At 37.8% G+C, this 15,467-nt stretch overlaps 1 protein-coding gene across 5 annotated transcripts in view; it reads left to right on the top strand.

Moving 5' to 3' along the window:
- The window catches only part of DENND1A (DENN domain containing 1A), a 214,957-nt gene that overhangs the window by 100,586 nt on the left and 98,904 nt on the right, over window positions 1-15,467 (top strand). For all 5 annotated transcript variants that reach the window (XM_040606509.1, XM_040606507.1, XM_040606506.1 and 2 more), the window contains exon 10: window positions 7,417-7,517. In XM_040606509.1, coding sequence (XP_040462443.1) covers window positions 7,417-7,517 — 101 coding nt within the window. The remainder of the gene's footprint in view (window positions 1-7,416; window positions 7,518-15,467) is intronic.

The raw sequence follows: 15,467 nt of genomic DNA, 5'->3' as shown, positions 1-15,467 counted from the left end.
AAATTGTGATTTTCTTTATAAAAGAATTGTTAAGTTTTTGTTCTGTTTGCTGTGTAAATGGTTATTGATTGCTTTCCTTTATGAATGACGAGTGTAAGATGGTTTAACTAATATTGCTTTCTAGTGCTATGGACCAAGTCCTTGAGCGGTCCTTTCTAAAACCTTTTGAAAACAAGCTTTCATTACTGTATGTCCATGACCTTCTTTGTGTTTGAGATTAAAACTGCTTCATGGAAATATGAATACTACTGAAGGCTGAAATTATGTACATAAAATCATGTAAGGATGGCCTGTGTATACAGAGTGAGAAACTGAAAGAGAGTAAGGCTTCATACTTAATCTCAGAAGAACTATTACAATATTGTTTTGAAAGGTAAGTGAAATTAGGAGAGTTAGAATGATCTCTGGGACCTATTAGTAATTATTAAATGTTTACAATCAATCCCTTAGTTAAGTGAAAGAATTGAAATGTTGTGAAGTTTAATACTACAGAAAACTTGTAAAATCTTAAGTTTTCTATCTGCCAAGTGTTCTATGTCCTCTGTATTAAAACAAGAAAAAGTAAATCCAGACCTGGTAATTGAGTAAAATGAGAGAGAGGTGTTTGTTTCAGAAACCTAAAGAATGGAAAGAATAGTAAATTATCAGAGAGGAGAAAAGAAGAGAACGGCTATCCAAAGCATTTCAAAATTTGTGTGGTTGGTTGGTTTAATCTCTCCCTTTGTGACAGAGCCTGGGAAGAAGAATTACTTACCTGTCACTTTGCCTTCCTTAATGAGCCATTTCACAAGTAGCGTTGTGTTTTCTTCCCTATCTTTCTGCTATTTCTCTTCCTTTTGCCTCTGTCCAAGATAAAAGCATGTCTGGTTCTTCGGTAGGGAGGGGTATTCATACTGTGTGTTCTTATCTTACAACTTTATATATAAACTGCTCCAAGATTGGAGTGACAGTGTAAGACAGGTTTGAAGTGTTGGGCCAGAGCCAGTGATTCCTTGCCTGCACGCTCTGCTCTGCATGTTCCAGCAGTAGGAACAAGCTGCATTATTTTATTTCAAACTGTGCTCAGCGGAAGCCAAGACCTTGTAACTGGAAATGTACCAAACTGAGAATTCTCAAAGTAAAGCGAGGGTGGTGTGGTGGTGAGAGGGATTGGTTTCTTTGTTTTTAATTTTTAGGTTTTTAACAAAAAGGTGGAAGAGACCTATTTGCGGTTAATTTCTTCTAACTTTGAGAGATATGGCATGCTTCATGCTTAAGGCTTGAATTTAATATGAGGTGAGAGAGAGAAAATGAAGCAGTCCTGGATAGAAAGTCTTTCATGGTGAAGTGAATTCTGTGCTGTAATATATCATATCAAATTCAAATTTTGATTTGAAATACCCTTAATGTAGTTAAGCTGAATAAGATTTAGAGGTAACTGAATGAGGCTGTGTTTATTAGCTATCCTATAAATTATGTGTACTGAACCTATGGAAGAATTATTGATTTCTTGGATTTTTTTTCTTTTTTCCCTCCAAAAGGAAACTCAGTTTCGAAAAATGTTAAAGCAATTTTTCACTTTCTGTTTCTTTATGTATTCGTGAAAAGCCAGATATGAACCAAAATACATAAAAACCCCCTTTTGCTTGGCAGAAGATCACCTGCTGGTGGGAGCATGCTGTTGCAAAAATGAAATGAGCTTTCCTTGCATCCAGTATTCTCTCTTCCATCATAACTTGCTCATGCAGCCCTGCTGCAACAAGGCATGTTAACTATTTGTGATAAGGACAGCAGCAGGTTGCCTCTCATTATAAAAAAGTGGCTTTCATGAAGCCTGATGACTCTTAAAAGACTTAAACTGGTGAATTTCTGTGATGTTTCTGTTTGGCTCCATCATACTGAGGTGTATTTCTTTACGTAATTTTTTTGTTATTTTTTCAGTGTTAGTACAAAGCAAAAAATACCATTCTGATGTGGAAACCCTTTTGTTCCTGGGAGTTGAGAGCTTCCCATGTCACTTCTTCCAAGTCACAGAGAGCTGTAATACACAACCTGTTATTCTCTGGTTGGTTTCTGACATGCCTTGGTGCTGAGAGGATAAGGAAATGGTGGTCCTTAAGAAAAGACAGCACATGATTAATAGCATTCACCAAATGTCCTTGTGATGCAACATAGGTAAGGGCTTGCACAGGTCTTGTTCTACAGGATCTTACATGATTTTAAATGTACGAGCTCTTCCTTCCCAAGAGCTCTGTTGCTGTGTTATAACCTGCCAGTATAGATCTTGACCTTCATATGCAGCTTTTGCAACAGCCCGGCTTTCACTGCTCAGTTCTTAGGTAGCTTAGTCTTAAGCTTTCTACTTTGTTTTTAGCCCTGAATAATGCAGAAAAATGATCTTACAAACATGCAGAAGGTGGTCATTTCTTCCAGTATATATTGCACATTTGTAGCCATGTACTGCATCTGTAAAGCAGTGTGGTGCATATGCATCAGGAGAGAGAGTAAAATGCACTGGGAAATGGCCTGTTGATCAGTTTATAACTTTTATATGTGTGACAAAATCCCATTGTTTTAATTTGCTCAAATAAGGCTTTGAGTATTAAATATAAAACTGTGAAAAGTGAGTTAGGGAGTCAGTGTCTCTCTTACATAGCTATCTTTTTACGTTCTCTAGCAACAGCTGCAGGAAGCTGAGGTAGTGGAACTAATCTTATTTCAAAATGCTGGATTCCTGTAGTTTTGACAGTTGGGCATTTCTCAGGCTGCCTTATTATTAAGTGCTTGTTTTCTGTATGGCAATCACTAATCAGGTGAGGTCTCCAGCAAATATGCTATTTCTTTTTTATGAGCCCTTATCTTGGTGGAGTTGAAGGACAGTACTGGTGCTTACCCATGGTAGTAGGTTATTTGAATTCATGCCAGATAGCAAGGTGGGAGTACATCTCAAAAATAAGTGACAGGTTCTGCTCAGATGTCTGCAGTGTTGAGCATTATGTCTGTTTAATCTTTTCGTGCTGAGTTTTAAAACCAATGGGAGGGGGGCTTGGAAGGGGCCTCCTTGGATTACTGAGTTCACTCCTCTACAACGGCAACCATGTTATATAATAACGTCAGGAAATAATCCATTTGATCCTCACAGAAGCAATTGTACAGTAAGAATTAAATTTTTAAACAGTATTTTTTCCAGACATCTTTTTGATTTGGAGAACAGAAACAGAAAACATAAAGGATTTAGGAATATAGAGGAAAAACTACAGTGGGGAGGTATATCCTTTTTTTCTGCTGCATATTTTGGAGCTAGGCTATGGCTTTCATCTAATCTGTGAGAGAGGAGCATCTTTTCCAGTAAGAATAATACAAAGGTAAGTTGAGATACAATGGGATAGGGATAAATCTTTAGTGTTTTGTGAGTCATAAACGTAGACTAAATTAAAGGTTTTGTAGCTTTTTTTTTGCTTTAATTAGTGTCCCAGCATACCAATATTTCCATCCCATATGGACCATAAAATAATGTTCACCTGCTAATAAAATACTGAGAACGACTGAACAGGTGCTCATTCAGGTACTTGCTGTACCCAGTCTGCTTCCCAGGGTGCTATTTCCTTAGGACAGTGGTTCAAATCTGGTTTAAATTCTTGCATGTTCTCACTTAGGGAAACACGTTATCAGCAGTGGGGGGCTGTGGAGCTTTGTGGACCCTCATGTTGTGACACTTGCCAAGTCCAGCTCTGCTAAGGTGAGGAGAGTAGCTTTTATGGGAGATAAAATTAAAACCTAAGGGATGTTAAAAGAGGGTCAGACAAGACTGCCTCCAGATTTTATCAATATTTCTTGAGGCAGTTTAATGAAATTGTGGAGATGCTGGAGTGGGTGTTAAGATGAATGGAGATGAACCGGTACTATTTGTGCAGATGAATGTCAGTAATTAAACAAAATTTTTGGCCAGATTATCTGTGGTTCAATATGGTAGAGAACTGGTAAAGAATGTAGGCCAAGAGATGGGCATGATAGACAAGACAGAAATCAGGGGTGCAAACAGATTTTGTTTGCAGCCCTGGTAAGTGGGGTGACTGTGCAGCAGTGAGCAACTCAGTGAAGAGAAGCTTCATTGCTGCACACCATGATGCAGCTGCTGAAGTCTGAAGAAAGTAAGATCAAAATGGATTCTGGAAAAAGAAACACAAGAATAAATACAAGTCTGAAGGATGATATGATCTGGTTACAGAAATTTCTATTTGGAGTTGAAAACTGGGTGTGCTAGCATTCTCCCTTAAAGAAACTACAGTTCTTTGAGCCATAGTTCTATGAAGAAAGCTGAAACCTGTCACTATCAGAACTAGAACAAGTGAAGGCAGAAGCAAAGGCTGCTGGGGAAGAGTAAATACGCAAAAGAAATCCATGCCTCAAATCTTAACAATTGTTAAATATCTAGATAAGATTGAACTATGTTGAATTCTTCAAAGCTGTTCAAGAAATTTTCATGGCATGGGACAGTTTGGTGGTCTTGAGGGTAAACAACTGGCTAAAATGTTGAGGGGGAGAAAGTTGAGAAAAGTTTATGGTTTTTCTAGTTCTGGAAGCTGCTAAGCAGTCCAACAGTGTTCTACTCTGGAACCTGTTCAATGTCCTCATGAAAAATTATTTTTAAAAAGGGGAAAAAAAGTAGCAGTAATTTTGTTGCATAGCATGGATAAATGTAAAATAATGCTTACAGGAGAAAACGCTTCTAACCATGTAAGCAATCAGGGTCTGAATAACTGAAGTGATTATTACCACTCTGAAAGAGAAAGTGGAGTTTTTTTAAAAGAGAGATCCATTGATCTATGAAAATGCCATCTTATTACTCAGTTGAAGGCTTAGAAGCCAAGAAAAATTATTATGAAGAGAGAGAGAACAAAAAAGAGGGCGTAGTACCACTAGATAAGTTCATGGCTTGCCCACATTGAGTATTGCACGAGTTCTTATCTACTCCAGATAAAAAATGATAAAGTAAAAGAATGAAAAGTATAGAGAAGTGTAACAAGAGCAAGTAAATAAAGAAAATAATCTCTCAATTACGGAAAGCAGAGTAGGATCCACCAGTATCTTTACTAGGCTAAGTAGAGAACTCGATAGAAATAGAGAAAATCATGTATGTCTCTTAGAAGATAAGCAGGAGATAATTTTCTTGTTTATTGTCTCAAAATGCTCAAAACTCAGAGCACACATTAAAAACTGTGAGGAAACAGGCTCAAAATGAATGGATGGGGCAGCATTTTTTAATGTATTTATTTGAATTCATTGACACACAAAATGTTAGCTGCAAGCTGGTGGCAATGGAGAAAGTGGGAAATACCAGTTTTATTGATGAATGTTTTAATCAGTGGCTTTAATAATTTGTGTTGACCACTGTTGGGCAGAATACTGGGAGGCAAGGGGTTTTTGATCTGGCTTAGTAGGCCATCCTTTGTCTAAGGTTTTCCTTGATTAGGTGATAGAGTGATTTGAACCCAAAAACATTCTTAAACAGACAGATTATTCATATGTATTAGCCACAATAATGATATCTCTCAACTAGGTACAAAGTATAGCTTAAAATTCTGGCTTTTCAAACTGGAGGAGTTTATGTCTGATATTTTTGTCATTGAAGTCCTGTATGGGTTTACACCTGGCACACTGGGTCTTGGGCTCTAAACAGGTTTTTTAAATCTCTGCCTATTTTGAGCTGTAAATTGCGAAGTATATTTTGGTTCATCTTTATAGGCACTTTTCTGTTTTTGAAAAACACCTGCTTGCAAAGCTCATACCTCACCGTGGTTCTTATCTGAACCACGCTGCAAAGCACAGTAATTCTCCAAAAAATTCCATGTTCCCTTGGTGTATTTTCATTGCTTACCCAGATCTGTATTGTTCAGAGGCTTAAAAATAGCACATGAAATATGTGCCTGTCTTCCATCTTCTTGCCTAATGACCTGCATTTTAATCAGAAAACCAGGTTCTGTTACTTAGAGAAACAGAATTGGAATTACATAAAGGCTTTGGCGTTGAAAGTAAGCCAAACTACATCCAGAGTTAGAGCTGATTTTCCCTGACATGGAGCCTTAAGAGACTGTATTAGCTCTTCTAGACCATTTTCTTTCTCAGTCGTGGGTTCCCTATGAAGAGGTGTATAATTCAGTAGTCTGTCTTAATGGAAATTAATAATAATGAGGGTCATTATTTATTTTTTTTAAGGTTACACCACATCTAATTGAATTAGGATTAATGTCACCATTTGCCTTTGCTTAGTTTCATCTCACGCAACTTCAGGGCCACCACAAGGACCTCAGTCCTTCAGAATTTGTCTTTTTGGCATTTGTAAGCAGTGTTCTCCCTCCTTCCTATTGTCCAGACAAGCATTATGTGCTTGATTTCATTGTATCTTCAAATAACTGGTAGGCTTTTGTTGAGTATCGTTTTCAAAATGGGTCTCACAAGTGAAACACGTAGTAGTTGTGCTGGGTATCATTTGAGATTAAAAGACACTCTAAACTGCAAAACACTGTCAGGGTGGATGTGATTGCCTGTCACCTCTCAGTCCTTTCCTTGTATGTGTCTGTTCGTATCAGTGTTCTGATTTATTTATTTTCTGTTTTTCCAAGTGCGTGTGTGTGTATTTTGTGGTATTTTGACTATAGTTTTGACTGAGATTTCTTATTGAGGATTGCCACCTTCTCCATTTTAATATCCTTAGTGAATGTGACAAATATCCTGCTTATTTTCTTTTCCAAATTATTAATTATCATTTGAAATAAGATTGAGAGACATAATTTCCTCCAAAGCTCTGTGATGATTCTCCCCATGGCTTGACTGGCACTTACGTTTGCTGTTTGTGATCTTTTCCATTCAGTACCTGCTAACAGCAAAACGATTCTGAATGAGTTTTTAACAATATAACTGAGAAATTCATTGGATCCAATGATTTGGTGAAAGGCAATTAGATAAAAATCCCTTTTAAATAATAAAAATCTAGTCAGTGAGTTTAGTATGACATATTCTTAAGAAACATATGCCACATTTTTTTCAATTTCTGTTATAATTTCAGTGCAGCTTTATGGTATTTAATGAATGGTAATTACCAGGATTGGGGGATTTGCCTTTACTATTTTTTAGTTCTCATTGTGTTTTCATTTCCATGTTTCTGTTGCTTTGTAGAACACTGGGGGTTTTTCTCAGGTTTTCTTTGTTGAATTAATCACGTTCTCAGCTGTTTACAAAGTCAGTCAAATGACAACCACCATAAAGCAGTCATCCTTCACCCGCCAATACCTTTTTTTTTTTTAACAAGAACATTGTATATTTGCTAATAAAGAATGTTGATATGAGAGCAGAATGGATAGGGGGTTTTGTGCTAACTTTACCTTTCTAAGCTTGGTTTTTCTTTTATTTATGATTCTGTTTTAATATGTTTTTCAGTTAACTGCCTGCATTCATGGGTCTGCAGCTATGCTCTACCCGATGTTCTGGCAGCATGTTTACATTCCTGTTCTGCCCCCACATCTATTGGACTACTGTTGGTAAGGCTATATTTATGTGTGTATGTATATATATATTACATATATGTATATATATCACTTACATTCACAACAGTTTTCACATTTCTGTATAGCAAGTCTTAAGTCCTCTTATGATGCAACTGTTACTCTAAAAATATATCAGCATATTAAGGAAGCAACTGACCTAGTAAGTAAAAAATTTATTTTCATTGCAAGATATAATGGTCTAGCAGTATGTTGAAATACTCTTAATACGGAATGCTACAACTTCGATATTGTATAATTAAAATCTCTTTTCAGCATATCTGTGTTAAATGTTAAAATTTGAATTAAGACTCCAACAGAAGAGAATACAGTGGAGAAGATACTCTCATTTTTCTGCTTCCCTGAACTTCTCTTGGGGATGGGGGAAAGCTATTCATTTTCCTGCAGTGATCTTTTATTACCAGTGTGTGTTTAGAACATGCTGTTTACCTTATTTAGGGGAATGAATGTAAACCTTTCAAAAACTTACTCGTTATTGTGATGTGACAAATTTTGGCACAGCCCATGCACAACCTCATATAATGACAAAGCTGGCCCTGTTTCGACCAGGAGCTTGGAGAAGCTGCCGTCCTGAGGTTCCTTCCAGCCTGCTCTATGATTCCACACTGTCCAGGTGGTATAAGAAGCCTCATACTCACTGTAGGGGTCTGCAGGTTAGCGTGTCCTTAGCGTATGCCTCGGGCTCTGTGGCTGATGGTTCAGAAGCCTGCCTACAGCACCCCTCAAAAAGTCTCACAGTTGTAACTTTTTTTTTTAGTGCAGAGTCAGTTTAACCTGCTCAGCCGTAACATCGCCTCTCCCATTTGCTGTGCACAGGAATAGTGGATGAGCACTTTGAGTAACTAACAAAGAGGAGGTTTAAGATGCTGCTCTTTCTGTTATCAGGCATTAGTTACTGCTGCACATGCTCGATTTGTGTGACTTGCAGGTGGGGTTTTTTTCTTCCCTCTGTGTACGCAGCAGGGAGATGAAGTTTGCCCAAAATGAGTGGCCTTATCTTAGGCTTCCTAGAGAAGTTAAACTTTCAAGCCCTGTTAGAGAGCTTGGATTTATTGCTTGAGTATGCAGGGACGGAAATAGCGATGCCAAAGCTTGGCTGGAGGTTGAGGGATGTAAAGGGTAACGAGAGGCTTTTACAGGCTTGGAAGCAAAAGGAGAGCACAAGGAAAACATGGACCTGCTGCTGCATGGTCACACAGTCAGGTGATGAAGGAGATGGAAAAGGGTGAGGGACTCAATGCCTTTGTCGTTCCTGGCAAGCCCTGCTGGCTGGCTTTCGGGGCTCCCCGTGTAGCAGAAATGCTTGTGGGAGAGTGGTGCTTAATGTGCTTTTGGGGATGGTTTGGAAACATAGAAACAGCCTCCCTCTGCCCCCTAGCATTTTAAAAAGTCCTCAGAAAAAATAAATCCCAAACTTAAACTTACTGTATCATATGATACCATATTTTAAGTGTAGCTCTTAGTGTGGAGGTTGGCTAGTTTTTTTTAAGAGGGTTAGTGTTCTGTGTGACGCTTTCCCTGCATTTAAGCAAAAGCAAGGAACCAGCCAGGATAACTCACTTTAAGTGAAGTGCTAGGAACTGAAACATGCAGATTTAAAGGAAGCTTGTTCCTCTGCAGATGATTTAAATGTTAAGTGTGTGCCTATGTCGAGGATACACAGAATGGGATCTGAAAACTGTTATCTCCTGTAGAAATGAACCTTCAATTTACTCACTTCACAGGAAGGGCAAGTTCTAGTCATTTGCACTGCCAGCAGGTGCCCTTTCTCTGCATAATGGCCTTCGCATGTGTAATTAACACATGAAGGCTGCTGCTGCCAGCTTTTTCTTCAGGTACATGCTGCTAGGAGTTTTCAGGACAACGATGTGGACCACAAGAGGCTTTTACGCTGGGTTTGAAGATGAGGATTTCATCGACTTTCTGACAAAGACATGTTAAAAGGGGTGAAGTCCAGATCCCACAGTTGGGAGCAGAAGTGCGCAAAAAGCAAACACTTGGGCAGTGTACCCAAGCAAATAAAGACACAAGTCACTGAGCTCTACTGAATGAATTCTTTCATGGTGTAACACCCTGTCCATATAATGAATGAGCCAGCTAGTGTGTGAAAAGTATGATTTAAAAATGTTTAATTATTAGGCAGATTGCAATTACGTGCTCACAAATACAACAACTGATTATCTTAGCCAGATATGAACTTTAATTGGAGAGGTAGCTACACACACTATAATTGTTGAATAAGTCAATTTAACAACATTTTATGTGCCATAAATATATTTCTCAAAATAGAGTCCATCTATTTTGTAACCATGTGAACTTAGAGACATCATTTTTGCCTAGGAGGACTGAGAAATCAGCTCCGTGCTCTCTGCTTTAAGGTAGTGTTACTGCGTATTGGTGTCTATCTCTTAGGGGAAATGACCTGAGATTATTTAAAATAAAAGTGTGTAATTTAAACTATTGCTTGGTTATTTCTTTTGCAAATGTGATATATGAATTTTAAAGAGCTGAAATGGAAACAAAATTTAAAGTAATGAGAATTCTTCAGTTTTTATGAATATAGAATATCATGTTCATTTAGTTGACTGTCCATTTATTGACTGTTCTGTGTGATGTTTTTTGAATCTTCTCTTTTGAAAATCACAGAAGGGTACATAGACTGTTACTTGTGATCTTTGAAAGTTTTTTAAGAAATAATCCACCTGTGATTATTTGCTTTTAATTGTCTGAGTTGTGGTGGAAACTTTTTCTATAAAGGAAAGTTCTAAGGTCCCGACTGATACACTGACAACTCCATGGTGGTTCTATTTCCTTGGAAGGGAAGGGGTCACAACACCCATTGGACCTTTCCAGAGCTACAAAAAGATAGAATAGCTTTCTTTTCAGAGAACCGAACGGGTAGAATAACTAACTCTCCTCCTACCACTTGAAGATCCTTTTAGCCATCTTCATGTAAGAGAAACTTCAGGCTTGGTGTGGAGAGTTCCCTTTAGCTGTTGAGAGAAGTGCGCTTTCCCACCAGGAAAAGGTGTTTGGTTGGATATTGTTGCAGGTGAATAGCAACTCTGCCACAAACATGCTCAATGTGAATCTGTTCCACATTTTTTTCTACAGCGTTTTGTCTTTTATTTACATTTTACACCAAGTACTTTCAAAACACTGTGGTTTCTCATTTTTTCAGTTTGCTCTTTGCTGATTTTTTTTTTAACTTACAATGCAGAAGGGAGACAATTTTCTTTCCATTTCCCTCTTGAAATGATTTTTTTTAAACTTAGTATTTATGTTCCCCTACATTCGTCATTCACATACTTCACCACAGAATTGAAAATGCCAAAAGCCTGTGTCTTCAAAATGTTTGTTCTTGGTATGCTTGCTCTCTGTACAAGGGATGCTGAGTCAATAATCGTGGTGTAGTACCTTGTACATGTATCTGGAATTACTTTGATCATCTGATCCCTATCATTTACATTAATGAGAGTGGGGAGGGGGAGCAAGGGGAAGAGTGCTATCCTTTATTTTTATTTTTTTAATTAGGTACCGTTCTTCGATATATTTTCAGCCCAGGGAAAGATTTTAGGTGGAGGAGATGAGAAACTGGTGATAATCCTATCATTAGTTTTCACACCTTAATGCATGATTGCTTGTTCCTTTGAATACAGAACAACAGAGGAAACCTATGGAGCACTGCTGGTTGTTTTTTGGGTCTTTTGTGGTGTTTTTTTTTTTTCTAATTTAAAAAAAGTACCTGCCAGCAGGTGCCAAAAGTACTGGTTAATGAGATACTGCCACCAAGCATCAGTAGCTAACCACATACAACTACTTAAATTTGGCCAGATCTTGTCCATGTATTTTGTTGTTGGGAATTTAAACATTTCTTGATGTGAAAGAAACAATCTATTAATTTTCTAACTGCTTCTTCCAGTTTGTTTTTCATGTGGCATAAAAACACTCCCACTGTGTCTGTTTTCTTCCTTTTTTGCTCTCAGTGTCTGTGTTTAAAATTAGCCTGTAAGAAAAGCCTGTCTTTGCTGACCTGGTAACACAGCTTAGTATGTTCTCTAAGTCCCAGAGCATTGTCACTTGGGTTATTCTGTGGGCTTTTACCAGAAGCAACAGTATATTTTCTAGGGTGATTAAAACAGTCTTTTATATTAGATAGACTGCTTAGCAGCCAACATTAATATATTCTGAGAGCACCCTGGCACAGCTGCTGAACAAACGTTTCTATTGGTGCAGTTTTCCCTTTCTCCAGGAGTTTTTTTTTTTTTTTTAGTTCCCTTTCTCCTGTTTTCTAAATCTGCATATAGTTCAATATGCTCCTTTAAGTAGGTGGAGGGGGTAACTGGAGGGCAAGTACTCCTGCTGCTCTGGAAACAATGATTCCTTCGTCATGAGCCTCTTGGTAGGCATTTTGATTTAGCCTGGTACATCTGTGTACTCACTAAAAGCTCTTGTAGTTGCTCTTCTGGTTTCTTAGCTGTACGTTTTCTACATCATGCCAATTTATGCAGTCAAGTTTCTAATTTGCATCAATTAGCTCAACAAATTTCTGATTGAATTCTGTTGCATTTCAGTGAGTAATGTGAAGAGAAATTGGGAGACTACCTTAGAGAGTAAAGTACTAATGATGTGAGAGTGACGCATCAAGTCAGTATTTGTGCATCAAGACATGAACTTAGTAAATGTGATCTAATCAGTTTTCCTGTAACAATGAAGCAAAATGGTGCAAATCCCTGTGTGGCTGTAAACTGTTAACTTTTTTGAGATCCTTGGGTTTTACATTACTTTTTCTGGTGAATTGCAGTATTTTTTAAAGGTGGTGTTTTTTTTCACTTAAGAGGAAATGTCCCTCTATTTCACCTGCTTCTCTTCCAATTAGTAGTTGCCCACCTCTTGGGAGCATAATTAAGAGGTCTCTAGTTAGCCTAAGGAAACGAATTAAAGAAATTGTAAAAATGCAACTGTAATAAATGGGCAATATATAGCCATTAAGTCCACAATATCCATATTCATGCTTATGCATTGCTACTTTAATGATTTGATATTTACCTATATAACTCATTTGATTATAAATAACGCTGATTGCACTGGGAACCAGTGTAGCACAAGAGAAGTAATAACCTTTCTCTTTGTTCCAAAAGACTTAGGAAGGCATTTTGTTTAAGCAGTAAATATGCGCAGTAGGAATTGATACTTCTTAATTTTGCACTTAATGGATATTGGCTGCCATCAAACAACTCTGAGTAATTAGTAGTTGTGGTTGTAAGAAGCCCCAGGAATGATGAAGTGTCAAGCAGTAGGCAGAGACTGGTCTGAAGGGCAGTCTTTAAGCTGTCATGAGTCCCAGAAGGATTAAAGGTTGGTGGAGTGTTTCTCCTGTTTATACAAGCAATGTGTCTTACTGAAGTTTGCTTGAAAGGCTTGGAAATACACTTCTAACCTGATAAAATATTAAAAACTGCTTGAGAGTTTCATGTCTCAGGACCTGAGTAGCAGTTAGGAAGAGCTATTGAACTATTGTAGTGTGTTCGGAATGGGGGAGAGGAGGAACACAACATTCCCTTGTACGGGATGGTAGCTGAGTATTTCAGTAATGGTGTATGATTAACACGAGATAAAGAAAAATGGTGATAAAAGCAACTTATGAAGCCTGAGATGAACCTTCAACAATTACTTTGAGGTGTGTTTCCTTTTCAGTCAGATGGAGTGATTACATAAAAATATAATCTCTCTGGTTGATTTTATTTGAAATATTTATACTCTTTACCAGAACTATATTTTGTTGAGGTTATTTATGATGTTTGCATAGTTAAACTTTTGGGAGTGTAAGGAGCTATCATGGTGACTTATCCTTAACATATCTTTGTATTTGCTTTGCTGTTCACGTGTCATTGAACAGCGATGCCATTTCTGATAAAATGAATTTTGATAACATAGTTACTCAGATAATTTGAGTTTTGTTATTCATGGAGAAAACTTTCAGGTCCACATTTGGGTGATTAACAGTAATGGTTATTTTAAAGCAGTTTTGAATAAATAAATTTCACACGCACACCTTCAAAAACAAGTGCTCCATATATGCATCAGAGATCCACTTTTCTCCAAATCTGTCACCTTTCACACAAGATGAAACATGCATTTGTTTCCCCTGATTCTCTGCTGGGATGTTTGTAGGTGCCTCCCATTTGTTGTTCCTCTTCAGTGTCTTTCAGTCATTACAAGCGTTTGTGAATAAAACTGAGTTAAATTACTTTTAATTTATTCTCATAATTTGTGAAATTCTTTGTTGGTCTTCAGATCTAATCCATTTCTAAATGGTGTGGGTTTTTACTGCTCATGTCTGAAATATGGCTGCAGCCATCTGTGTAGCTCCAGACGTCTTTGCCCAAGCTCTGACCAGTCAGTGTTTTCCCTCTGGCTTCTGTATGCCAAGCAATTGCTTATATGTGTTGAAAAATTCTTAAAAGAATTATTTTCATATGGTTTTGTCAACCTTCCTCATTTACCTTCTACTTTCCCCATATTCTCTTTTGCATCAAACATGCTATTCACCTTCCAGAGCCCTTCATAGCACGTACCTGCTCTGCTTGTCATTCTCTGACCAGTGCCATGTCCCAGTGCCCCATGATTCAGTTTTTTCACCCATGTGTTAAATGTTTCTCAAAGAAATACCCATGTTTTCTTTTGTGCTCTACCTCGTTCCCTAGTGGAAATCTCTCTGACTATTTGTAAAACTAACACAAATATTTGCAAAACTAGCACGTTATACTGTAACAAATTACTGCTGCTCACTTTCTGTTTTCATATGGATCAGCGAAACCAGAGTTGTTTTTTTCCTGTCAGTGGGTATGCTAAAACCACTCTCTGTGGTTCTGTGGTACCAAATTGTTCCTCCTGCTTTCTCCAGTCTGTCCAAGTGTATGCACTGTACGGCCTGTGAAGCACCCGACTGGAGCCCTTTCATGTTTAGTAGTACAAGTCTAAAGAAATAACAGCTTTCAAAACACTGTTAGAAGTCGGGGTACTGCAGCCTTTATGCAATCCCTGTATTAGCTTTATACGCTGTGTTGCCTTTACATGTAGTGTCTGTCGCTAGGAAATAGAAAAGATGATTCATTGCATCCAAAGCTGATCCATATATCTTAAGCCATAGCTTTTTGGTAATTCCTTAAAATCTTACTGGGGGTGCTTGGTTTTAAGGGTTTAGGCATTCTTATTATTCTTTTGTTGATAAACTGGGGGATTGAAAGATGGACGTGATACAGTTAATTAACTTTTACAGGTTCAGATTTTCCTGTGCTTGGTGACAGAGTCTACTTTTGGACACGTTAATAAATGGCTGGTTTTCTGGAATACTGCACTCTTCCTGCTTCCTTTCATTAGATTAGCCAAGGTTCCACTAGATGAGACATTTGCAGTCTTAAGACTTCCTGCCGCGGTTCAGACTTTGTATTTTTGAGATTGAAGCTGTCGTGTTCATGAAACTACTTAATTAGAAACACATTCATTTCAGTGCATACTGGAGGAGTCTTGAGCAGCACAGCCAGGCACACAGGGAAGTTGAGCATTTGTGCAGCTGGCAGCTAAACCAGTGGTTTATTCTTTGAATATAAAATTACTGGGATCAAACAACTTGCTCCTGGAACATGGCCATTGGAAATAGAGATGTGAGTGAAAGAGATAATGTTTGTTGCAAATAAAACATGCAAAATGACAAATAAAAATACTCCTCAGTAGAGTGGCAATCCATATGTGATAAGTGCGTATTATGTTGTATGTTAAAAATTTCTATCCAAGAACTTGAATGTATGTTCTGGTTCTCATCTGTGGAATTCCCAAGGAAGCAGAACCTTCAGGGTTTGTACCAAGTTAAGTTTCTGATTTAACAGTCCCTCTGGGCTGTCTGTCACAAGGTGCTGTGTTGAG

Source organism: Falco naumanni, chromosome 9 (assembly GCF_017639655.2).
Source record: "Falco naumanni isolate bFalNau1 chromosome 9, bFalNau1.pat, whole genome shotgun sequence".
Lineage (NCBI taxonomy): Eukaryota > Metazoa > Chordata > Aves > Falconiformes > Falconidae > Falco > Falco naumanni.
The sequence above is the reverse complement of the archived record's forward strand: the minus strand, read 5'-3'. Positions and strand labels throughout refer to the sequence as shown.